The sequence below is a fragment of the Mirounga leonina genome, unplaced genomic scaffold (genome assembly GCF_011800145.1).
Source record: "Mirounga leonina isolate KUSES-001 unplaced genomic scaffold, KU_Mleo_1.0 Mir_55, whole genome shotgun sequence".
Taxonomy (NCBI): domain Eukaryota; kingdom Metazoa; phylum Chordata; class Mammalia; order Carnivora; family Phocidae; genus Mirounga; species Mirounga leonina.
In genome coordinates, this window is record NW_023270816.1 from 11,398,937 (window position 1) to 11,424,268 (window position 25,332).

The window sequence follows — 25,332 nt, forward strand, 5'->3', positions numbered from 1 at the left end:
GTACAGACCCTGAATCCAAGCAAGGAGTTCCCATGTGTATAGATCCTGAATCCAAGCAAGGAGTTCCCATGTGTATAGACCCTGAATCCAAGCAAGGAGTTCACTCTAAATATAAACGAGAAGTTCCCATATGTACACACACTGAAATCAAGCAAAAGTTACCTCTAGGGGCGGATCCCGAATTTGAGCTAGAAGCACCCATGTGTACAGACCCTGCAATTAAACAACAAGACCTCATGAATACGGAGCCTGAAGTCAAACAAGTAACCATGGTTTCAGACCCCGAAATCTTAAAGGTACGTAGATGTGCCCAGCCAAATCTGGGTGTCATGATTGGGAAAATATATCAATCAATTACTGACTTCTTGTAGTTCAGGCACTGTGGGGGACACACAACAGGATCCTAGCGGTGTAGTTGAGAAGTATGACATATGCATTGGAAGCTCACATTATAAAGTAGACTTGATATGGGTGCATGCGTGTCATAAAAGAGAGCTCTAGGAGTTTGAAGGAGAGTGGTCGCTGTGGGTTAAATACAGAGAGACGCTCCTGAAGAGGTAGAAGTAGAGCCAGACCTTCATGGGAGCTGAAATTTATAACAAATAGACAAATACCTGTTGCCTTGGGGCACGAGGTAGAATAGTAGGCTGGAGTATGGGGCCTGAGGCGAGATACAGGGAGAGAGATACAGGGAAAACGTGGAGTCTAGCCAGACTGTGAAGATTATTATATGCCCCACCAGGAGCTGGGACTTAATTCTGAAAGTGACAGAGAGTCCTTGAGGGTTTTTATGGAGGGCTATTTATTAACCACCTGTTATGTGTGAGGTTCTGTGCTAGGTGGGTTACACATGTTATCTCTTACCCTCAAACCTTCTGTTGTTCCTGACGGTGTCCCCATCTTCCATCCAGTTACACAAGTCACAAACCTGGGAATTCTCTCTCTGTCTTGTTACTCGTACCTATCCAGTTAGTCTCCCCACCCTAGTGTAAGCTGCCTCTTTTCTGGATTACCCGGTAACTCTAACAATTCTTCTGTTTGCCCTTTCCAACCACTTACCATGCTCCATGCAGAAATAAAGCCCTTTATTTGCATTCATAACTCTTCAAAGAGTAGAAACAGTAACCCTGAGTAGACTACAGCCTGCCAGCACCTCACCTCCTCCAGCTGGCCAGTCCCTGGTCTGTCGTGGCCCTCCTGGAAACCTCCCCTGCCCTGGTGCTGGTCTGTTCTGTAGAGCTGGGTGGCCACCCACCCAGATGGCCCCCGGCCATGTACCGTGTGGCTCCTGCTGGGATTTCGTGCTTGTGATAGTGCGGTGAGGCCAGGGTCTTGTTCGTTTCCTCCCTGCTCGGCCCCTTTTGCCTGTCACACTGTGTCTCACGGTAGCTGCTCACGAAGTCTTGAAGGTGGCGTTCCCTTTCTCTGATATCTTTAGGGCCCCTCCTTTAGCGACATCTTCCCTCCTTCCTGTACAGCTACATGGGTTGTCCTGTCTTGAAAAGTCTCTCACCTCTTTCTCTATTACGTACATTGTAGCAGATACGCTAATTTACTAACATAAAAAATTATAGTCCAAAGTAGGATGTGATACATACATTATGAGAGTTTCAGGTGAGAAAGTATTAAGGGGTTAAAATTATCCTACCTGGAAGTGTCCTTAAGTGCTTCATAGAAGGAAAAGAATGTGGGTTAGAAATCGGAGGAAGGGCAGAATCAGAGCTCCAGGTGGAAGTGTGGTCAGACAGTAGGAAAGAAGGACGGGGCAGGGGAGCCCACGTCTCAGCAGAGGACTAGACATCACCTGAACAGACTCAAAGTCAGGAAAATGAACAGAGAAGAGCTAAATCTAACTTTGCTTAAATTTATTTGGTTTTATTATGAGGTTGGATGTAGGAATGCTAGTTTAATATAGACCATGCAGAGATGATTCTCCACTAGTGACCAGAGGGTATTATTCATATTATTTCCCTTAACCACCACACAGTTCTGATCCTAGATGTGCTTGCCTCCATCACCGCATGAGGACATGGGTGTGAAAAGGCTAAGTGACATTGTCTGCAATCACACAGCTGGTACTGGCAGAGCCCGGGTTTGAACCCAGGCCTCTGACTGCAAGTTTGACCCTTTTTGAGATGACATCTGTGTTCCCTGATGGCACGTGGAAGGGTGAGACAGTCATGGTCGGTAGCCTAGAAGCATGAGCATGGAGGAATTTGTCAGGAAGCCACCCTGCTCCTAGACTTAGGCCTGGCTTCCAAGGTGGCACGTGATGTAGGCCCTGGAGCCACTCCAACAGTTTGCCTGAAGGACAGGACAGGGAAAGGCACACGGGCGGAGGAAGGGCAGAGCAGAAGGAGAGCATGCGGGGTGCCTCACTGCCTAGAGGAGGGCAGGGTCTGCTTTTCAGCTGGCCCAGGACTCCAGTCAAGCACGAGGCAGCATCACCCACCGGCATGCACAGTACCACTCTGGGCCCTCTGCTTTTTCTGTTTTGACCTGGCCCCCGCTGTTTCCCAACTCACACCCATTTCCCGTTTGTGTATGGCCTTGCACATGTCCTCTCTGGGCTTGGGCTCTTCACAAACCCTGACTTGCATTCACCACACCAATAGGACCCATCCTTGGCCTTTGCTCTTTTACTGGACACCCTGGTCATCTCACCCAGCTTCCTGCAAAGAGAGTTCTGACAGATTGGGCGACAAAGGGCAGCATGTGTATCATGAAAGAATTTAGGACTTAGTTTTTATACACATTGAGAAGGTATTAGATATCTTTAAGCAGGGGTGTGATGTGATCAGGTATTTGTTTTTTGAAACATTGGTTATACTGCAGAGAATGGACTAATGTGGCTGTTGCAGAAACCAAGGTGGAAGACAAAAGAGCTAGAATTAGGACAATGGCAAAGGGGAGGAAGAAACACTGAAAAGTAAGTCTTGCTATGGAGGTAGGGGTCCTCCTGTGCTCTGGGATGGGTGTTGCCATGACTTAAGGATGGGCGAGGAGAGGTTTGACACAGAGGATAGCTAGGGAAGACCATCTGATGCTTAGAAAACAGGCCTCAATGCCATTACTCGGCAGGAGACAGACATCTGGAAGTCATCCGACTATACGTGGTAATGGAAACCCTCCAAGGAGAGGATTGAGCCCTCTGAAAACATGCCCCGAGAGAGGGCTGGTCAGACAGGGAGGGGAATGAGGGGCGGTGACCCCCGCAGAAACCCAAGGAGGCAGGTTTCAAGATTGAGAGGAGCAATAGTGAGGACCGTCAGGTGCTGCAGAGTAAAGTAGAATTGGGGCTGGGTGGCTGTTAGGAGGGTTTCGTGGCCTGAGAGAGCCACTGTCACGCAGGGGGCCTGGTGGAGGTCAGATGGCCGGGGTTTGAGGAGTACCTTGGAGGCAAAGGCTGGAGCTGGGGAGTGCTTACTCCTTCAGGAAGTGCAGCAGTGGAAGAGCCTTGGATGGGGAAAAGGGGAGGAGAGTGGTGGGAGGCCTGCCTGCAGGGGAAGTTGGGCCATTGTGGAAGGACAGATCACATGTTGTCCACACTAGGACTCTCCCATTGATTGGACTTCGTGATATCTTTGAAAACAATTGCGTGAAGTCCCTTCGGTTCCCCTTACATTTTCCCTCAAAATTTGTTTGCAGTGGAGTCTTCTAGCCCTATCAGATAGGTAACCCCAGTTCCAACGTGTATGTATTTCAACCCCACACAGTCCCCTAGAAACCCTTAGGTAGAAGGCTGTAGCACACAGCCGTTATCCTGGGCACATACCACAGCCAGATATCTATGTTTTCTCCGTAACAGAGTATTTTGGAAAATCAGTTAAATATGAAGCGTAAATTACTTGGTTCCATAATGTTGGATAAACTGAATTATTATGTTAGAATTTTAGATTAGGTGAATATGTTAAGGCTTTTCCAAGTGTAGAGTGCTATATAGATTTATAGTGAAGAACAGAGGTAAAAGGTACTTATTAAATGATTCTGATCCAATTAGTGAATTAAAGTTCTAATTGTAGAGAACTTACCTGAAAAACCCTGTATACACCCAGAAAACACCTCAAATTCTGTACAGTTGCCAAAATTGAAGATTTCTTGGCAGGGTGAATATAATTTATTACAACTTTCTAGATAGATTTGTCAAAATACCATCTCTCTTGAAATGAAAAAGACTCAGAAATGGGAGAGGGAATAGGAAAATAAGTCAGAAGCTGTTTGCCTCAAAAGGATCATAAAAAACGTAACTGATGTTTCTGATGGATTCAGTATCAAAAGGGGCACATAGAGAAATAGTTCACTTTCCAACGATCTTCCATTAGAGTATCAAATAACAGTCCTTTAAAAAATATTTTTTAACCTTACTGACCTTAAAGTTGCTAGCTTGTCTGCCATCCTAGTTTCAAGACATTTCAGCAAGGAGATAGACATTTTATAACATGTGTAGGCTCGTGACAGTGGCGACACCGGGGACCATGCGCTGCGTGCCAGGCCTCATGTGCAGAGTTCTCATTAACCGTTGCATTGACCCATTTAATCTTCAGGATAGTCCTGTGAGGTTGGCACTTTTATTAAACCTACTTTATATCTGAAGAAAGGGAGAAATAGAGTAAGACTCAATTCTGCAAAAATGAATCAAAATAACTAGAACTACTTAAAAGTATATATAAATAGAACACCGATTCACAGTTTTTGACATTCCAGGTTGTCCTAACACCACATTTTTTTTTTTATTTTTACAGATGAGAAAACTGAAGTTCATTTATTTTTTATGTGCATGTTACTTTGTTTTTTAAATTTTATTTTATTATGTTAGTCATTATACATCACATCATTAGTTTTTGATGTAGTGATGCGTGATTCATTGTTTTCATATAGCACCCAGTGCTCCATGCAGTACGTGCCCTCCTTAATACCCATCACCGGGCTAACCCATCCTCCCACCCCCCTCTAAAACCCTCAGTTTGTTTCTCAGAGTCCATAGTCTCTCATGGTTCGTCTCCCCCTCTGATTCCCCCCCCTTCATTTTTCCCTTCCTTCTCCTAATGTTCTTCATACTATTCCTAATGTTCCACAAATAAGTGAAACCATATGATAATTGACTCTCTCTGCTTGACTTATTTCACTTAGCGTCATCTCCTCCAGTCCCATCCATGTTGATGTAAAAGTTGGGTATTCATCCTTTCTGATGGCTGAGTAATATTCCATTGTATATATGGACCACATCTTCTTTATCCATTCATCCGTTGAAGGGCATCTCGGCTCTTTCCACAGTTTGGCTATTGCGGACATTGCTGCTATGAACATTGGGGTGCATATGGCCCTTCTTTTCACTACATCTGTGTCTTTGGGGTAAATACCCAGGAGTGCAATTGCTGAGTCATAGGGTAGCTCTGTTTTTAATTTTTTGAGGCACTTCCACACTGTTTTCCAAAGTGGCTGTACCAACTTGCATTCCCACCAGCAGTAACACCACATTTTAAATGCCTTTTGTGGCAGACTGTTTGGATTGAATTTTGAGTAGTAATCTGGGTAAATCACTTCCTACACTAATAAGAATGTTCTTCACAGAAAAAAATAAAACCTGTATGTAGGTTATTATAGGCCTCTGATCTTAGCTTTTTTTTCTTTTTTTTTTTAAGATTTTATGTATTTATTTGAGAGAGAGAGCATGAAGCAGGGAGAGGGAGAAGCAGACTCCCCGCCAAGCAGGAAGCCCAATGCACAGGGCTTGATCCCAGAACCCCGGAGATCATGACCTGAGCCGAAGGCAGAGGCTTAACTGAGCCACCCAGGCGCCGCTTAGCTCCTTTTTTTAAGGAGAAAGTGGAATGCAGCCCTGTGTCTCATCACCGACCTTGTGCCAACATTGCTGGTTGCAAGGCAGAAACGGGTGTGCAGCACGTGTGTTTTGCTCAATAAGGAATTACTGAACAGGTGAACGTGACACAGATTCAGATCCCAGGGAAGTTTAGTTGACTAGGGGAGATCAGACAAGGTAACTAGGGTAAATGTGGGATGAGCCCCATTAGGCGAGGGGAGGTGAGTTCTGGTTGGGAGCAGAAGACAGGGTGGTGAACCCTAACGAGAGAGGAGCTTATGAAGTGGGAGGGTAGGAAGGCCCTGAGGGGGTACATTTCCTGGAGCCCAAGTGAAGATGGAGAAGGATCGAGTGTCCCTGAGGAACAGTGAAGGCGTACTATTGTGACTGGATTCTGTGAGGTGGAGTGGTATCATGGGAAGAGCACATTGGGGCCTGGAATGTTAGGGTGAAGATTGTGGTAGCCATTCAGATGCTTTGTGGAGGGCAGTGACTGGACCTGTTTCTAAGGAGACAGGATGTTGATGCTGTGGAGGGTGGGTTGGAGAGGGGAGAAGTGGCCTGGGTTCAGTCAGAGTCTTTCATAGTGATGCTTATCATCAGGTAGACAAAATTCTGAGATGCCGCAGAAGTTGGTGTGGTAAGTCTGGTAGGCGGTTGGAGATTGGAGGTGCAGGAGTAATTGACAGTTTGGAGCCTAGAAGTGCCAAGGAAAGGAAACAATGCCAGCCCAATGTCATGAGTTTGAGGGACCATCACTCCATTTCTGAGTGCCTGAACACACTGGCATGGGATAAAAAGGGTTGGTTTTTTCTTGAAGGTTACTGTTTTGTTTTCGAGGAGAAAGCAGTTGTATTTGAATTTCACACAGGTCGCTCGAGCGCATCACGTCCAGGCAGAGAGCTACCTGGTGTACAACATTATGAGCAGCGGGGAGATCGAATGCAGTAACACGCTGGAGGACGCCCTCGACCAAGCTCTGCCCAGCCAGGCTTTCGTTTACCGCCCGGTGCGGCAGCGCGTTTACTCCCTCTTACTGGGGGACGGCAGAGGTGAGCTTGTTGGTCTCTCTTAGCAGCAGTGCTATTTGGAGTTGGATTCTGAGAAACAGACCAAATGAAGTAGAATGCATTCTTTCAGGACACGGATACAATTAAAAAGGGTTTTGTTTCTCTGTAAAATCTGTAATTGAGAATACCACTCACATCTGTACAACATTAAGGGTAAACGCCATGGGACATCTCTATCTAATTAGCAAACAGTTGATCAGTATTCATTAAAAGAAGAGTGCATTGTTTTTATAAAATGTTATACTTTTATTCCTTAAAAGGATTTGTGTTTTCTGAAAAATGTGAAAACCCTTTCCTCCTGCAGGAGTGTAGGGTATGTTTATTATTAGAAGACAATGTCTACTTATTCTTCTTCCAAATGTGATTTTCATAAAATAATTCCATAAAATCTAGTACATCATATTTTGAAGTATAAACAAAATTTTCCTTTAGAGCATTTGTATTTAGGTTTTTCCCATCTATATTTTCCTTGTGCAATAACAGCAAGCATGTAGGGAGAGGACTGTCAGTGGCCAGAGCAGGAAAGTTGGGGGGCCGTCATCACCCATTGGAAAATTAATTAGGCCCTGCTGCTCTCTTTTCAGGGGCATTGGGGGGCATTGGGAGTGGAGAAGAGCACTTCATAGTAGAGACTAGTGACGCTTCACACATGTAGTTACCTCTTAGGTGAGGTCCTGCTCACCTGCGACTGGCGTCCTGGGACACTGGTCTGACTTGAGAGTGCTTTAATAAGAAACAGGCCTGCACACACTGTGATTGGGACCGGAGACAGAAGCAGTAAGATCCCTATGAAAGGGTGTCTGTGGTCCTTTTGCCTAAAGTCCATTATTTCCGGACGTACCAATATTGATATTAAGATCACTCTATTATTCCAGAAAGTAAGCATTACATAACCTACAGGTGGTGATAGAATCCTCCGATTAAAATGCTGTCATGATTCTTTGCTTTGGCAGGGTGTGGAGTGGCAAGGTTCTTTGAATCCAATTTTTATTAGATTCTCGGCATATACTGCCTTTTCCCACATGTGCTGTCAGAATCCAGAGGCTTATGTGCCCTAAGGAAGACATGAGAAAGATGTTTACACTAATTGGAAAACAGAAACAAAAGAATCTATGGAATAAACTTTGGGACCAGATAGTATTTAAATAATTTTTTTCTATTTCTTTTTCTTATGTGGTTCTCTCTCCATATTCTTTCTTAACACAAGTGATTTCACGTTGATTCTAATGATTAAAAAAAAGACATCTTAATCATGAAAAAAATTTCACATTGTATAGTATTTGCCTGGAATTGTTTTTATTTTTTAAATTTTTTTTAAAGATTTTATTTATTTGAGAGAGAGATAGAGCATGAGTGGGGGCAGGGGAGAGGAAGAAGCAGGCTCCTCACTGAGCAAGGAGCCCCATGTGGGATCCGATCCCAGGACCCCGGGATCATGAACTGAGCTAAAGGCAGACGCTTCACCAACTGAGCCACCCAGGCGCCCCTGCCTGGAATTGTTTTTAGAGTAGCTTATTAAATGAAGTCCAAATATATGAATTTTACTAACTTAAATTTTATACTTTGTTAATGCAAATTATTTACAGCCATATTGGTAACTTGATTACTTAACCACAATAACAGGAATAATTACTCAAATTGAACTTGTCTTTACAATTGATCTTTACTCTCTTCTTTTTCCGTTTTTTGGCTTTCTCCATGAAGTTTACATTTTTAGGATGTGAACGTAAAATGCTGCTGTTGCTGGTTTACTTGTGGTGGTGGTAATGAGGCATATTTGCGTTGCTTGCTTGGCTTAGCTTACGATCCGTGTGTCCTTGAAAATGATGTTCTAACGTGGCAGCGGGGTTGACAGGGCTGTTCAAGTCTTCTCCCAGTTTCCTTTTGATTTGTAATTAGTTCTTGAGAGAAGTGTGTTAAGTCTGCAGGTGCTCTTGTGGATGTTTTTATTTATTCCCTCAGTTCTGTTAGTTTTTGCTTCAGATATTTTTGAAGTTCCACTGTTAGGTGCATATACACTGGGAATTGTTCTGTTTCTTAATGAATTGACCCTTTTAATATTATGAAATATCCCTTTAAAAAAAAAATCTGGTGATAGTCCTCGTCTTGAAGTGGGCTTTGTCTGACACTAACGTATGCATTCCAGTTTTCTTAAGATTAGTGTTTGCATTGTGTATCTTTTTTCTGTCCTTTTACTTTTAACCTTTTCTTTATACTTAATGTACATCTCTTTTAAGCAGTGTATCCAGTTTGACCATCTTTCTTTTTTTTTTCTTTTATTTAATTATTTAATTATTTTTCCCAAGCCCCCAGTGTGGGGCTTGAACTCACTACCCTGAGATCAAGACCTGAGCTGAGATCAAGAGTCGTAGACTCTTAACCAGCTGAGCCACCAAGACGCCCCTGATAATCTTTCTTTTAATTAGTCTTTAGATCATTTACATTCAATGTAATTATTGACATGATTGGGTTTAAGTCTTTCATTTTGCCCTTTGCTCTGTTTTTTTCCCTTATTTTCTCCTTTTCTGACTTCTTTTGGACTAACTGAATAATTCTTAGTATTTTGTTTTATGTCCTCTTTTGGATTATTAGATTAACCTGTGTTGTTTTTTTTTTTAGTGGTTCCTTGAGGGTTAATAATGTACATCTTTTTTTTTTTTTAAAGCCAGATCATAGAGTATTTTTTTTTTTAATTTTTTATTTATTTGACAGAGAGAGAGAGAGCGAGAGCAGGAACACAAGCAGGGGGAGTGGGAGAGGGAGAAGCAGGCTTCCCGCCAAGCAGGGAGCCCGATGTGGGACTCGATCCCGGGACTCCGGGATCATGACCTGAGCCGAAGGCAGACGCTTAACGACTGAGCCACCCAGGCGCCCAATAATGTACATCTTTAAGTTACCACAGTTTGCCTTCAAATAGTAGTATAACCGCATTGTGTGTGATGCATTGTAGCTGCGAACTTTCATTTTCCCATCATTTTTGCTATTGTTGTATATTTTTTAAATTTTTAATTTTGAAGGAATTACACAGTCATGGGAGTTGCAAAAACAGTCCATAGGCTTTCCTGTACCCTTGCCCCAGGCCCCCGCACAAACGACGTTTTGGGTAATAAAGTACAGTGTCAGAGCCATAAATTCACATTAGTGCAGTTTTATTAACTAGATTACGGCTCTTAATCAGCTTCATCATTTTCTACATTCACTCATTTATTTATGTGTGTGTGTATAGTTTTATGTATTCTATTCGATGTCAAGATACAGAATTGGTCCATCCTTACGAAGGAGCTCTCTCATGCTGCCCCTTTGTGTCCTGCCCTCCGGCCCTGTCCGCTGTTCCCTACTAGTTTGTCCTCGATCTCTGTACCTTGGTTTTTGTAAAAATGTTACATACATGTTTGGTCATGTCAAGAATGTTACATACGTGTAATCTTTTGATATTATGCATATGTTTTAAATCCCAGAATAGGATTCTTATTTTTACTTTAAACCTGGGGCTGGCAAACTTTATCTGTGAAGGGCCAGATGATAACAAATATTTTAGGCTTTGAGGGCCCCTGTAGTCTGTGTAACAAGCACACTCTCCTGCTGCAGTGTAGACATGTCTTTGTCTATCACAGGAGCGAGGCTGTGTCTCAGTAAAGCCTGATTTCCTTTTCCATGTCACAATTCCCATGAATTTTATATAATCTTCCTGTGTCACAGAATATTCTTTTGATAATTTTCTAATCATTTAAAATAATGTGAAAAGTATTATAGCTTTCAGACTGCATATCACAAGCAAGTCAGACATGGCCCATTGGCTATCATTTTCCAGCCATTAATTTAACCAGTCAGTTGCCTTTTAGAGGAGTTTACAAAAGAGAAGTCTTTGAAGTGCACCATTGCTGGTGCTCTCCATTTCTTTGTGTAGATCCAATTGTCCTTTGGTATCACCTTTCTTCATTTAGAGAACTTGCTTTTACATTTCTTATGGTGCTCATTTTATTTCCTGATTTTTTTTCCCTGAAAATATCTTTATTTCAGAAGTGTAATTTTGTTGTATATAGAATTTTAGGTATTTTTATTTTTTGTTCAGCACTGTCAAGATGTTGTTATGTTGTCTCTAGCTTGTATTGGCTGTCACGTGGTGACCGTGGTCCTTCTTACTGTTGTTCCCCATCTGTAACAAGTGTTTTTTCCCTTCGGCTGTCCATAAGGTTTTTCTCTTGCGCACTGGTTTTTAGTAATTTGTCTAACCTGAGCTTTGGAGTGATATACTCAGTGTTTATTCTGCTTGGGATTCCTGAGCTTCTTGGACCAATGAATTTATACTTCCTATCAAATTTGGGGAAAAAGTGAGTTTTATTTCATCAAACATTGTCTCCTCTCTCTATTGCTTTCCCCTCTCACTCTGGGCCTCCCAGTTCCATGCTTGATTTATTGCTCATGGTGCCCATTATGCTCCCCGGCTTGCTTTTAAAAAAGCCTCTTTTCTCTGTGCTTCAGTTTGGATAGTTCCTGTTGCTCTTATTTCAGCATCTAATCTGCTATTAACCCATCCAGTGAAATGTTCATTTCAGATATTGCGTTTTTCAGCTGTTAGTTTTTTAATCTTCCATCCCCCGCCCCCATCTTCATGTTTGCCTTTAAATCCTTAAATTTATGCACAGTACCTGTTTTCAAGTCCTTGTCCACTAATTCCATCAGCTCCATCATTTCTGGGCCTGTGTCTGTTGATTGACTTTTTCTCCTTGCAAGGGGGCCATGTGTTTCTGCTTATGATCCTTAAGTATTTCTGTTTATTTTCATGTCCACTGTGTTTTGATTGTAGCCTAGAAGATTTGGGATCTGTGAAGGGTATTGACTTGTGTTCTGTCAGGCACTTAAATTTACCAGATCCTTTTAGGGCTTGCCTTAAGCTTTATTAGGCTTGGTCTGAGAAGACTTTCACTCTAGAGCTGGAATGGCCCTGCTCCTGAGGCTTGGCCTTCCTGTGCTGTGCCCTGAGTGCTAGGTGTCTAATGAGGGTCTCTGCACGTTGGCTGGTAGGACTGATGTTGTGGAGCTCTGTAGGGTCAGCTGGTTGCTCGGTGGGGCTGGTCTGTAGTTGTCCTGTCCAGCCTCCCTGAGTTTTGCCCTGGACATGTTAGAGCTCAGTCCTCAACTAGGACCTCAAGGGCACCTCTGTGCAGATTTTGGAAGCTCCTTTCTGCACAGTGCCAGCTCTGGTGTTCTGTGCCACAGTCCCTTGATTGTTGTCACAGTCTTGATCTGCAGACTCTGTCCGCTTGTCTCAGAGACTTTCTTGTTCTGGTAGGGCTCTCGCTCCCTACACTGCAGTCTGCATAGTGCCTCTGTCCAACTCAAGAATGTGGTGGCTACAGAAATTTGTCCAGAAATAGAGGTGTCAGTGGGAAGACTGGTCAGGCAGCTCTGCCCCCATCTTGGCCATCTCCCACCCTACTCTCCCCCTGCTCCAGCCCCTGTTCTCTGCCAACCAACCCCCATGTGTGGGAGGCCCTTACACCGGGTTTGGCCTTTTTACACCCAAGTGGTCCCATTTACTTGCATTGCTCTAGAAACTGTGTCCATGTTGACAAATACAACTTCTATTTTTTCTGGCTCAGGCCATTCTTCTGATCAATTCTATTTGTCCCTTATGAACTTAAAAACTAACTCCCCCCAAACTAACTCCTTCCTCTGTATTTCTTCATCAAAAGTCAGTTCTTCTCTGAAAGAAGCATGTGCTTTTCATTCATAGCTTATCACAGTTTGTTTATGTGATTGTTTGATGTCTGTTGCCCCCACTGGCTGTCAGCTGAGCTAGCAGAGATTGGTTGGGTGGCATCAGCAGATTCTTGGTGTAAATTAGGTGATCGATACATGTATTTGAGTATATGTTTAGAAGATCAGCCTTTCAGTAGTATCTCCATTTAGCAAAGCTTTCCTCAGGAAAGGGTAACTGTAACAGTTGAATTGCAGATGCAGGAGGAAGAGCGATGATCTGTCAAGTCCTGAGAGGTGAGCAGCCTCCTCCGAGCCCAGCCTGACTGACAAGTGGGAACAACTTGTTTGAAGAGAGGTTTTTTATTACCAAAGGTGTCTTTAACTCCGCGGGTGTAGACCCTGAGCCCTAGAGCCAGGCTCTTACACTGGGACAGCTGTAGACACTGCAGGTCTGAGCCGGAAGGCACCGGCACTGGCCTGATCCACTGGTGCTCCAGAGCCCCTCGTTACGGGTGCACGTTGGAGAGCTCGTCTGATGCTGTTGGACTGGTTGGCTGGTAGCACTCCCACCTGCATCTTGTCTAGAGGGATGTGTGCTGTTTCGATGGCTGGGTGGTGTCACGGCCCAATGAGGGGAGAATCCCTCCGTCATCCCCCCTCAGCCCACCTTGCCTTCGCAGCAGTTCTTCCTTTACTTCAGATCCTAACTCTGTCTCCTCATGAAAGTCTTAGCTCACTGTGTCACTGTGAAGCCTGGTACATTTTAGGGAATAGAAGAAAGCTGGGAAGATGCCGAAGTTTATCCTGCTCTCCTCCTTTATGTCGGTGCAGTCAGCAGGGCTGGGGAAGAGCCGGTGCTCACAGGCGGCCGTCCGCAGCTGGGCCAGGTTGTGCTCTTGTCCTGCCATCCCGCCTGCCTGTTCCCTCAGTGACATTCTGGGAACCTCACACAGCTGGATGAGACTGGTGGTCTTGTGATTGCGTGCGTTGCAGTCCAGTTGTGTGGCGCCTTCACAGAGTGCCTGCAGGCCATCAGCACATTAAAATCCTAGATACACCCATAGAAAAACATACGTGTGAGGAGTTTTTTAATTTTTTTCAGGACTAACGCCACATGTAAATACAGATTAAACCAGCCATATGAAAATCTTACAGAGCCATAAGGACAAATATTTTTCCTTAAAAGCCTGAGGGATGGTTTATTAAACTTAAAAATCCCAGCAACTGAGCGGTTGTAATTGACGACTCCTCACTCTCCCCTTGCATGCTCTGAGTGCGCGCCCACAGATCCTGCCAGCCCCTCCAGGACAAGCGAGAGTGGTCAGCGTGAGCTAGGTGGAGTTTTCTTGGGGGAGGGGCTGCAGGTGTGCACAGTTTCCCAACTTTGCTCCCGGGAACATGTCTTCGTTACATATAGAAGATTGTACAGAGTGGATCAGTGTGTCCATCCTTTGGGAATAGCAGAAGACCAAGTTTGATTAGGTCATTTTTCCGTTTTCCATATAAAATGTTACAGCTTGAAGGGAGTTAAACTAGCAAAGAACTTTTCTCAAGTTCCTTACTCCTTTGAACGTAAAGCCTAGCATCTTGAAAGTTTGAGAAAATCAGCCTTTTCTTTTAGGAATTGCCAAACTCCATTTTCCTCTTTTCTTTTTCTTGATTTTTAGGCATTTAAGATTATTTCATTCTAATTCAGACGAACCAAATTGTTGTAAACATTTCTGCTATAGTTTCCAAGTGCATGCTAGGTTAAAACCTTTGAAATTTTGTTTTTCCTATTTAGGCAGTTTTATTTTTAATTTTTTTTTTTTAAGATTTTATTTATTTGAGAGAGAGAGAGAGTGCGCACAAGAGTGGGGGGCGGGAGAAGGAGAAATAGACTCCCAGCTGAGCAGGGAGCCCGATGCGGGACTCGATCCCAGGACTCCAGGATTGTGACCTGAGCCGAAGGCAGTCGCTTAACCAACTGAGCCACCCAGGCGCCCTATTTTAATTTTTAATTGGAGTATAGTTGACATACAGTATTCATTTCGGGTGTACAACATGATGATTCGACATTTGTATAAATTACAAAACACTCAGCATATTAAGTATGGTTGCCATCTGTCACCATACAAATGTACTCCAGTATTATTGACTACATTCCCTACGCTGTACTTTTATCTCCATGCCTTGGTTATTTTATGACTGGAAGTCGGTACCTCTTAATCCCCTTCCCCTATTTTCTTTTTCTTTTTTTTTTTTTTTAAAGATTTTATTTATTTGACAGAGAGACAGCCAGAGAGGGAACACAAGAAGGGGGGGCGGGAGAGGGAGAAGCAGGCTTCCCGCGGAGCAGGGAGCCCAACGCGGGGCTGGATTCCAGGACCCTGGGACCATGACCTGAGCCGAAGGCAGACGCTTAACGACTGAGCCACCCAGGCACCCCGCCTTCCCCTATTTTCATCCATTGTCCCACCCTCCTTGTCTCTGGCAACCAGCACTTTCTTCTTTGTATTTATGAGTATGTTTCTGTTTGTTCATTTGTTTTGTTTTTTAGATTCCGCATGTAAGTGAAAATATATGGTATTTGTCTGGCTTATTTCACTTAGCGTAAGACCCTCGAGGTCCATCCATGTTGTTGCAAAATTTCATTCTTTTTTATGGCTGACTGATATTCCTGTGTGTGTGTGTGTGTCAGCTCTTTATCCATCTATCAGTCGATGGATACTTGGGCTGTTTCCATATCTTGGCTGTTGTAAATTATGCTGCACCAAACATAGGGGTGCATATATCTTTTCAAATTTGTGTTTTCGTTTTCTTCAGGTAAATGCCCAGAAATGTTCATGTGGTCGTTCTATTTTTAATTTTGTGAGGAACCTCCATGCTGTTTTCCATGGTGGCTGCACCAGCTTGCATTCCCACCAGCAGTGCACGAGGGTCCCCCTTTCTCCATATCCTCCCAACAGCTGTTGTTTTGTGTGTTGTTAATTTTAGCCATTCTGACAGGTGTGAGGTGGTATCTCACTGTGGTTTTGATTTGCATGTCCCTGATGATGAGTGATGTTGAGCATCTTCAGTGTCTGTTGGCCATCTGGGTGTCTTCTTTGGAGAAATGTCTGTTCAGGTCCTGTGCCCATTTTTTAATCAGATTGCTTGGTTTTTTTGGTGTTGAGTTGTAAAAGTTCTTTATATATTTTGGATACTAATCCCTTATTGGATATGTCATTTGCAAATATCTTCTTCCATTCACTAGGTTACCTTTTGGTTTTTTGATGATTTCCTTCACTGGGCAGAAGCTTTTTGTTTATTTATTTAAAGCTTTATTCATTTATTTATTTGAGAGAGAGAGCAAGAGCGAGAGAGAGCGGGGGGAGGGGCAGAGGGAGAAGCAGACTCCTTGCTGAGCAGGGAGCCTAATGTGGGGCTCGATCCTGGGACCCCAGGATCATGACCTGAGCTGAAGGCAGGAGCTTTGACCAACAGAGCCACCCAGGTGCCCCGGGCAGAAGCTTTTTAGTTCAATGACGTCCCAATAGTTTATTTTTGCTTCTTTTGCCTTTGCTTTTGTTGCCTCAGGAGATAAATCCAAAAACAATATTGCTCAGACCAATGTCCAAGAGTTTATTGCCTCTGTTTTCTTTAAGGAGTTTTATAGAAAAACTTCTGAAATTATGTGGTACCCCAGAGAATAGGCCAAACTCTAGGATTTTTCAGCAATATCTGTTTATTTTAAGAGGATCTCAGGTAACACTTTGCAGCTAGCTCTGGGTTTTGAAGGACTGGGAAGTTTGTGTCTGTAGGAGTGGTAATTTGGATTAAAAGTGAAAATGCTGCCATCTGAATATTTGGATTTGGAAAAGTCATTATCCAGACTATGAAACTTATTCTTTGTAAATGTTCACATGTTTTCTAGCCACTGTGCACTGCCCTTTTACCCTCCTGTGGCAGAGGAAGGAAGTGAGGGCACACCGAGGGTGCCCCTGTTGCCCAGCAGCTCACAAGGGGGAGGGCAGAGTGCCAGAGAACCTGCAGACCCTGCATATTGACCTAGCACCTTTACCTGCCCCTGCACCTCCGAGAAAATACTCATCTTTCATATCTCTGTCATTTCCTGCATCCTTTCCCATAAGTTCAGATAAAATTCCATTTAGGGAGTAAAAATTCCAGTCAGCAGGTTTGTTTTACCTTTCATCCTCTGGCTAGTTAGTTGATTTCTCATGTGATAAAAATTACAGGTTTTCATATTCAAGCCTCTGTTGGTCCGTAGCTCTTAGGTACTGCATTTTAAGCAGCAGGTGCACTCTTGTTCTGTGACTGTGTTGTGTGGTCCTTGAAACTCATTGGAATTAAATGAGTCACCTTAAAAGCAAAAGCTTTTGTTCTTTTGTTAATTAGGAGAAACTGTAGTTAATATGGACTTAACCCTCACTGGTCTAAATTATGGAGAAAAGAAGGAATTCGCTATCTGTGCTGATGTAAATTTTGGAGAAGGGGGAAGTTGGTGTCCGTGCTAGGCTTCAGCCCGGTGTGTCCCTTGCGCAGAAGCGGGGTTTGTGGATCCTGGTGAGCTGGTCTCAGTGGGCAGCTCTTTCTTTCTAGGTTGTAGTTGAATAACTGAGTAGTGCGTGGCATTGCCTTTGGGATATTTGTCCAAAAACTGACTGCTCTAGGTCTTCGTAGGAAATCTACCCGGTATTGTCTAATAAATGGTCGTAGTGCCTTCTTCTTAACATTATTCAGAACTAAAGCTCTGAGAAGTCAACCCCAGGCCCCAGGGTGTAGAGGTTTAGAACAGTTTCAGTTGAAAGATGGTATAAAATGCGGTTTTGTAAATGTGTCAGTGATTTCCTAAGGAGGCAGCTGGCCGACTGGTGGAGAGCTCTCATCCGTGAGATACCGAACCTAGTGAGGTTGGTCTTTGGGCAGGAGAGAATGCTCTCCTTTCAGAAACAGCAACTTGAGAAACCATTCACCCAGTTGACTGTTGTTCAGTGTAATGAATACCTAGGCCAAGAGGATTACATAGAGAGTGGTGGTGGTGGTGGTGGTTTTTAACAACTATGAGAATACTTCTCAGAATTTTCTGTTTTTTTTCTTTTTTTGTGTGTGAAATTTAGGTGAAGCTGAATGTGTTCATTAAACTTGGAGTTAACAGGTGTCTGCCCTGGGCCTCATGCTAGGGACTGAGACTATGAAGGTCTCAGTTCGGTATCAGGAACTCAGGCGGGCGGGCGGTGAGGGGAGTGGGTGGGCGTGTGCGGTGCTGCAGTGGACAGCATGGGAGCCCGGGCACGGAGGGAGGCGGGCCTGGAGTGCGCGCAGGGAAGGGGGTCTGGACCGAGGAGGTGAGAAGAGGCGTGGTGGGTTGGAGGAGGCGAGGTACTCCAGCCGAGGAGCGGGATGGGAGCCAGAGCCCAGTTCCCTGGGGACCCAGCCCAACAGCGCACATCCTGGGGACTGGCGAGGCGAGACTCAGGGGCCCTGCAGTCACTGTGTGTGGGTCTAGGAGAGGGTGCTGGGGCAAGCAGCGTGCAGTGGGGTGGGAGCGGGGGAGCTCGGCGTGCTCCCAGGTCTGCACTCTGACGCTGGCACGGTGGGCTGCTGTTGCAGGCTCTTAAGTTAGGACCAGCAGCCTGGTCAGATTTTCATTGTAAGACAGCAAAAACCCAAAAGCTCGTATTTATGTGGAAAATGCCTTGGATGGGGTGAATCTGAAGATGGTCTAAGCAGGGCTGGGCCCATGTCGGGTAGGGAGCCAGGTCGCAAAGGGCCTGGGGGTGGTCTTGAGTGCCCTGGGGGAGGGGAGGCAGGAGGTTTGGGTGCTGGAGAGACAGCAGCCTGGTGACCCCAAGCTAGGTGAGCGTGCTGAGTAGGAAAGCCACCTTCCACCTTTGCTCACTGAGTAGCTAGAATGGAAGAGAAACTGAATTTTTAATAGCAATTAACAATCCAACATACAGAAATGCCTTTGTTCTAGATTATTCCTACTAGCTTTTTGAATTGTCTAATGTAATAATAGTCTTGATAGTTACACAAAACAGTGAATTAAAGACTGGAAAGGACTGTCCTACTCCCAGTTTTCCCTAAATGTTGTGTGGAGCAGTGTGAGAGCCCAGGAGGAAGGACGTTGTAGGAACCATCTAGGTGGTGATCTCTGCCCCCCATTATTGTTTACTGACCCGGGTTATGCTGCCATCTTCCCCATCCCAGAGGTTATTGCTCTTGTTGAAGTGAGATCAGAGGATAGGGATTGGACTGTTGGATGCCTGAGGTCCCTCTTAGTGCCTTGGATGTGAGAACTCATCTGTATTCACCAGCTTGAAATTGGCCCCCCGTGGAGCTGGGTCTGTCACCGTGTTAGCCTGGTGATGAGCGTTGGTGGTCCTGCGCATCTATTGATCCTGCTGTCTTTACCCAGATGTCACCAGCACCTGCCCCACTGTCAAGGAGTGGTTTGTGTACTCTGGGAACCCACTGAGGCACCCGGACCTCGTCAGGCCTCTGCAGATGAACATTCCAGGTACAGATGGTTTGGGTTTAAATAAATCACTCATTTGTTCACCATATGATGCAAGTCCAGTAATGGATCCATTGTGGGAACATACTTTTTCAGAACTGCACATACACCAATTTTCGTGTCAACCCTGAGCCCACAAGGAGTGTACCTGTCCATTAACATTCTGAAACAGCAGAGGAATGGGCCTTTGTTCCACAGGTGGACCCCGGGCCAGTCTGCTTTCTGCTCTGCCTCACTCCGCCTGGGCTCCTGTTCAAGGTCTACATCAGGGGAGAGCAAGGCATGCCAAGAGGAGTACGGCTGTGGGCCCAAGCCCACTGCCACCTGACCCCAGGGCCCAGTGCCTGGGCTTCGCTCAGTAAATATCTGCCAAATCAGCAGGGTTGGATTCTTGATATACTGCTTGAGTCAGTTCTCCTTCCTACTACTGAGAGTATGTTTTAATGAACTGGAAAGGGAAGATAAAGGAAAGTTATTTCAGCTGGAAAAATAAGGTTTTTCCTCGTGAGTGTTACCTTAAAACCTATAAGGGGAGGGAACAAAAAACAAAGTTCACCTAAAAATTAGCTGAAGTCCTTTGTTCCTGCGAGTTCTTAGTATCTGAAAAAAGTCAAGAATTTGAGTGGGGGGTGGTGTTGTACATAAAGGCAGGTTAAAGATGAGGGTGGTAAGGGTGTATTTTTAGTGTTCCTTGCCATTGTTTCAGAGGACAAATATTCTTCTAAAACTTTGATATTCCATTTTTGTATGCGTTAAATTCTCTCATGCCACTGTTGTTCCCATCATGCAAGTCTGCAGTTTACCAAATAAGGGTGTGAGCACTGCAAAATAATTTTCTTAAAAATGGAATTCTATTGGGAGAGAAGGTGAGGAAAGTTACTATAGGGAATATTTCCTTATTCTCTCAGCCAGTGATATATTCAAACCTAAAAAGGTATTTATCAAAAAAAAATGAAGCTGAATTAACATCTGTTTATACAGCAAGAGATATTTTTAAAGGATAGCCAAAATAATTTGTCAGAAATGTTTTATTATATATGTGATTTCCATCTTATTGTATCTTTCCAGAAATAATATGAAGAGGGATTATTATAGTTTTCTTCATGGTTTGAATTAAAGAGACCATTTGGCTCTTCATCATCATATTATGAGTTAGTTTTAAAGGCCACTCCTTGAAATGTTTTCCTAAACTCTGGCAGCCATATCGTGATCACAGAGACTACTTCTGGGGCTTAAGCAAGCCTCCTCCTTCGCACTACCAGACCCACAGAAGTTCTCTAGGTGTGGCTGCACGTCAGGGCCGGGCTCCAGAAGAGCTTGCATGCAGGGCTTCCATCGCCAGAAAACTCGAGTGGGATCCTGAGCTTTTGGTGCCGATAATTTGCATGAATGACTCTTTGTTTGTGTTTATGTTAATAAGGATATGAAAATGACAAGATTTTAATATTTAAATACTTGTCTGTATCCATGAGGAAAAATGCCAGATGGTTTTTCAACTACAATGGAGACAGACCATCCCGTTTGTGTCACGGGCATTTTCCATTGCTCAGGCAGCGTGTGTTGAAAACCGTGGCGTCCTCTGACGCCTGCCGTCCGTACACCTGTCTCAGGAAACCTGATGCACGCAGGTGCCTCGGCCCGGCTGCGAAAGGCCCTTGTTGCATCATGGGATCCGTTGTTCCCAGGGGAGGCCAGCAGTCTTGTCAGTAGAAGGGACGTCATCTCAGGACACAAGTCTGATTTTCTTGTTCTCCTGAGAGAGTTTCAAGCAGGTTGATTTCGTAAATGGTGTGTTTTCAGTGAGTCTCCTGACAGAGTGGCCAGAGTGTTCTTTTTTAAAAAGGCTTTCTTCTAACAGCACATGTGATTTAGATTGCTTTCTTAAATAGTAGAATGTAGAAACAGAAATCACAGATATTTTATCACAAAATGGAAAGGAAACGCAGGGGAGCAGAAAAATTGCAGGGGAGCAGAAAAATTACAGAGATTACCTAAAAATTAGGAGGGAGAAGGAATTAAAATTGACCGGGCAAGGAGCAGAAAAGTAAACTTCCATTACTGGCGAATTTTATCACATCCCTGTCCCCTCTGTGTTCCCATCTGTGCGTGTGCACGCAGCTTATAGACACACATTCAGATGTGCACACATGTGAGCTGTAAGCTGTGTTCATGTGTCTCATCTGTGTTACATGGGTACTGTTACATCTCTCACCTCACCAGTATCCTGAGATGTGATGTTTTTGACGATGCAGGAAGGGTGTACCTTAAAATTGAGCTTCCTTTCCCCAGGCACAGCGCTTGAAGGGCCCTCGAGTTGTGCACATACGTGCTTATTTGCTCTCAGCACACATATAGCCCCTTTCTTCCTCCTTCCTCACTTACTGGTGCTCTGCCTGTTGTGGAGTGAGTCTTGGACCAAACCACAGGCAGGCATTTGGAATAGCGTCTTCTCCCCCAGAGTTGGAGATTCTTCTTCAGATGGAACAGAAGTGGTTTTTCCTCTCCTCAGTGTCCGTTTTTTTGTCATCATAAGCATACCCTCTTCAGAGACCTAGGACAGCTAATTAGCCATATGAATCAGTCTGTAAATGTAGTATTTCTCAGCTTTATGAGGGTGTTTGACTCACCAAAGTCTTGCAGGTCTTCTTAGAAGACTGTCTTACAGCCTGAAGTGAGACGAAGGGATACCTTTCCTGAAAAGAGGGTGCCATGTTTGACCCAGGCCCTCATTTGCTGGGGCTCTTGTGGTAGAGCCCTCTTCTGTGTGCTCTCGACAGTCTTGTGTGCAGATGTGTACAGGTCTAGAAAGTCTTGTCGGATCCTAGCGGCTTCTGTGGGTGGTAAATCCAGGTCCCCAACTGCTGCCCAGGCGCACGAACGCACACGTGGTGACGAGACGATGATGTGACTGCCGCCTCCTGACCCACCCACCTGACGTCATGGGTCAGGAGAAATGGCTTCAAAACCTCAAAGCCGGTTTTCTTTCCATTTGTAAAAATAATCGGAAGAGTTTTCAAATAACTGTGTTACAAATACACATTTGAGTCACAAGCCAACTGTTGAGTTTCACTTTTTAGAGCCACATTCACTGTATCTTGACTGCATTAGGTAGGAGTGGCATAACTGTCATTTTGCAAGCACGAAAGGAGACATTTCACCCCTGTACACTTAGAGCTTAATATATCGAGATTCCAGTGCATTCTATTCTGTTTATACCTGAATGAAATTTTTTTTTTTCTTATTATAAATAGGCTCTTGAAGTTTACCCAGCCAGAGTGAAGATTCACTTTGCAAGCGTGGAGTTGTCAGGGTTTTTAATTTTGTTTTCTTTTGGCCAGGAATGCGCTACTAAACAAGAGAATGCTAAGTAAAATATTCATTTAAATCAAACTTATGAACTAAAGCTTTCACAGGTAAACTTGAGACATGAGATATATGCACGTTAATTTCGAGAACTCTTCACCAGTCACGTCCTGACAATGGACACAAGCCAGACAGGTGTATGGTTTTTCTTACCCCAGCAGTGTGCAAGGGAAATAATCATCAGATAACTCTAAAACCCAACTACTGAAATATGTACTTCCATATAAAAAGCATACAGAATTGCTATGGTCTTTATTCACTCACTTCTGTTTATTGCTGCAAAAACACAAACAGAAACATTACTTTATTGCTTTGTTACTCATGAGGTGCATTCAGCAACCCTCTGCCAGGGATGGATCCTCCAGGTATCTCTTGAGAAGGTCTTCGAAGTTGTCATTCACAGAAGTGACTTCCTTCCCTGCCCCTCTGCTCCTCCATCTGTGGGCTCAGGTCCCCCAGAAGGATCCTAGGCTTTCCTGTCCATCTGTTCACACAAAATCTTTTACCAAGTTATGTAATTAGGTTCTTGAAGCTGATGTGTTTTAGATGTGATGCTAGTTGGTGACCTAGAGATGAGATTGATTGTTTAGGTCTGTGGCTCTTTGAAACATCTCAGCTGCCCCTGGAGCTCTGGGGGAAGTATAGGAGCCATCCTTTCTGGCACAGTCTTATTTATCCCCAGGAGCAAGGTGTGTGTGTGTGTGTGTGTGTGTGTGTGGTGGAGGGAGAAGCTCTGAGCTGATCTGCCTTCCAATTCTGATCAAAATAGGTTTCTTTTCTTTATTTTTAATTTTTCTTAAAGATTTCTTTAAGATTTCACAGACAGAGCACAAGCCGGGAGGAGGAGAGGGAGACACAGACTCCCTGCTGAGCAGGGAGCCCAAAGTGGGACTCGATCCCAAGACCCTGGGATCATGACCTGAGCTGAAGGCAGACGCTTAACCGACTGAGCCACCCAGGCGCCCCAAAATAGGTTTCTTTTAAACTGAAATTACTAATGGTGTCCTTGGTGTTAGGTAGGCTCAGCCCTCCTGGGTCATTAACACCACATTTGAAAACCACTTCATCTAGGGGTACCTGGGTGGCTCAGTCGTTAAGTGTCTGCCTTTGGCTCAGGTCATGATCCAAGGGTCCTGGGATCGAGCCCCGCATTGGGCTCCCTGCTCTGAGGGAAGCCTGCTTCTCCCTCTCCCACTCCCCCTGCTTGTGTTCCCTCTCTCACTGTGTCTCTCTCTGTCACATAAATAAATAAAATCTTAAAAAAATAAAAAATAAAAACCACTTTGTCTAGAGTGAGTTTACCAGTGGAAGAGAACTAATCTAAATGATCCTTCAAAGAAATTCACACCTTCTGGCTTAAGATGATGAAATCTATCAAGTGAGAAGTAAATCTCTGTGGACGGTACTTAGGAAGAGAACCATCCTTATAATTAAGGCCATTATGTAGGATCGTCAGAGGGTCTCTCTGCAGCCTCGCAAGTACTACGTGTGACAGAAAATGACAGCAACCCCAGAATATGTTGTCTTGTATTGAAGGCAGAAGTTCTCAGTTTCTGGAGAAGGCTGCAGACGTGTCATGTCTCCTCTGGTAATACGGTTGCTCAGTACTGAGTTCTTGACTAAATAAATTATTGATTGAATTTAGGATTAAAATTCTCTGATTAAATTAGAGATTTTTGAGGATGTGGTTTTTCAAACCGGTGGTTTTCTGTAATCTATTTTATCATTAGCCCTCAAGAACCAATTTATTATTGGCGAGTTATTCTTTTCTTGTCTGTGTAGATGATTTCTTAGCTGTTTTGTGGAAGAATATTGAGTGGTATTCAAACTCTGCCTGTGTCCGAACCACCTGGAGAGCGTGTTACAACAGATTGCTGCTCCCTGACCCCTGGAGTTCGATTAGTAGGCCTGGGGTGCGGCCTGAGAATTTGCGATTCTTTTTTCTTTTTCTAAGATTTATTTAATTATTTTAGAGAGAGTGCACACAAATGAGCACAAACGGGGGAGGGGTAGAGGGAGAGAATATTCAGCTAGATGCCCCCGCTGAGCACGGAGCCCAACGTGGGGCTCAGTGCAGGGCTCAGTCCCACACCCCATGAAATCACAACCTGGGCTGAAACCCTAGAGTCGGATGTCCAACGACTGAGCCACCCAGGCGCTCCAAGAATTTGCAATTCTAGCAAATTCCCAGGTGATACCAAGGCTGGGAGTGATGGCCACCAGCAGGTCCCTGTTGGTTCAGGATATCTCATGTTTGTTGCTGCCACCGTACTTGACTCTCAGTAGATCTCATGAATCTCATTCTTTTTGTATTAAACTCTTCTGTGTAAGCAAATGAAATGCAAGGTACAGTCTTTCCACTGTCCATCCCCACACACTCTAATGGGGACTTGGCCTCTCAGCTGTGTGCATAGATGTTGTATATGCGTTGAAAGAGGACTAGAAGCTATATTTTAAAATATGGCTATATGTGGGTGGTGGGGTTATAAATGTTTTCATTTTCTTATGCCTTTTTTTCCTTAGTTTTTTTACAATGCATGACTTTTAGAGTTAGGAAAACTGTCAACTACTTGAGTGTATTTGAAATAACTGTGATAATGGGACATTCATCACTCACCTTCAGTCAGGGCTTGGCAGCCGTCTGTATTTTAGGCTTTGGGGCACCGTGATCTCTGCTGCGGCGGCCCAGCCCTGCACTTGGACCGCGCGGGGGGCCACAGACAGCACACAAATGAGCAGGTGCCATTGTGCTGACACTTCATTTAGTTGAAACTGGCATTTCACATACTTTTCTCACATTGTGAAATACTGTTTTTCTTGTGATTTTTTTTTCAGTCATTTAAACATGTGAAAACCATTCTTAGTTTATAGGCCTA

The 25,332-nt window shown here is 44.2% G+C and overlaps 1 protein-coding gene across 1 annotated transcript in view; it reads left to right on the forward strand.

The window, feature by feature from the left end:
- Window positions 1–25,332, forward strand: part of FAM120B (family with sequence similarity 120B) — a 91,186-nt gene that overhangs the window by 7,581 nt on the left and 58,273 nt on the right. Inside the window, 3 exon segments of the mRNA XM_034992133.1 lie at window positions 1–296; window positions 6,693–6,873; window positions 18,995–19,096. The exon segment at window positions 1–296 is cut by the window's left edge and continues 11 nt beyond it. Coding sequence (XP_034848024.1) covers window positions 1–296; window positions 6,693–6,873; window positions 18,995–19,096 — 579 coding nt within the window.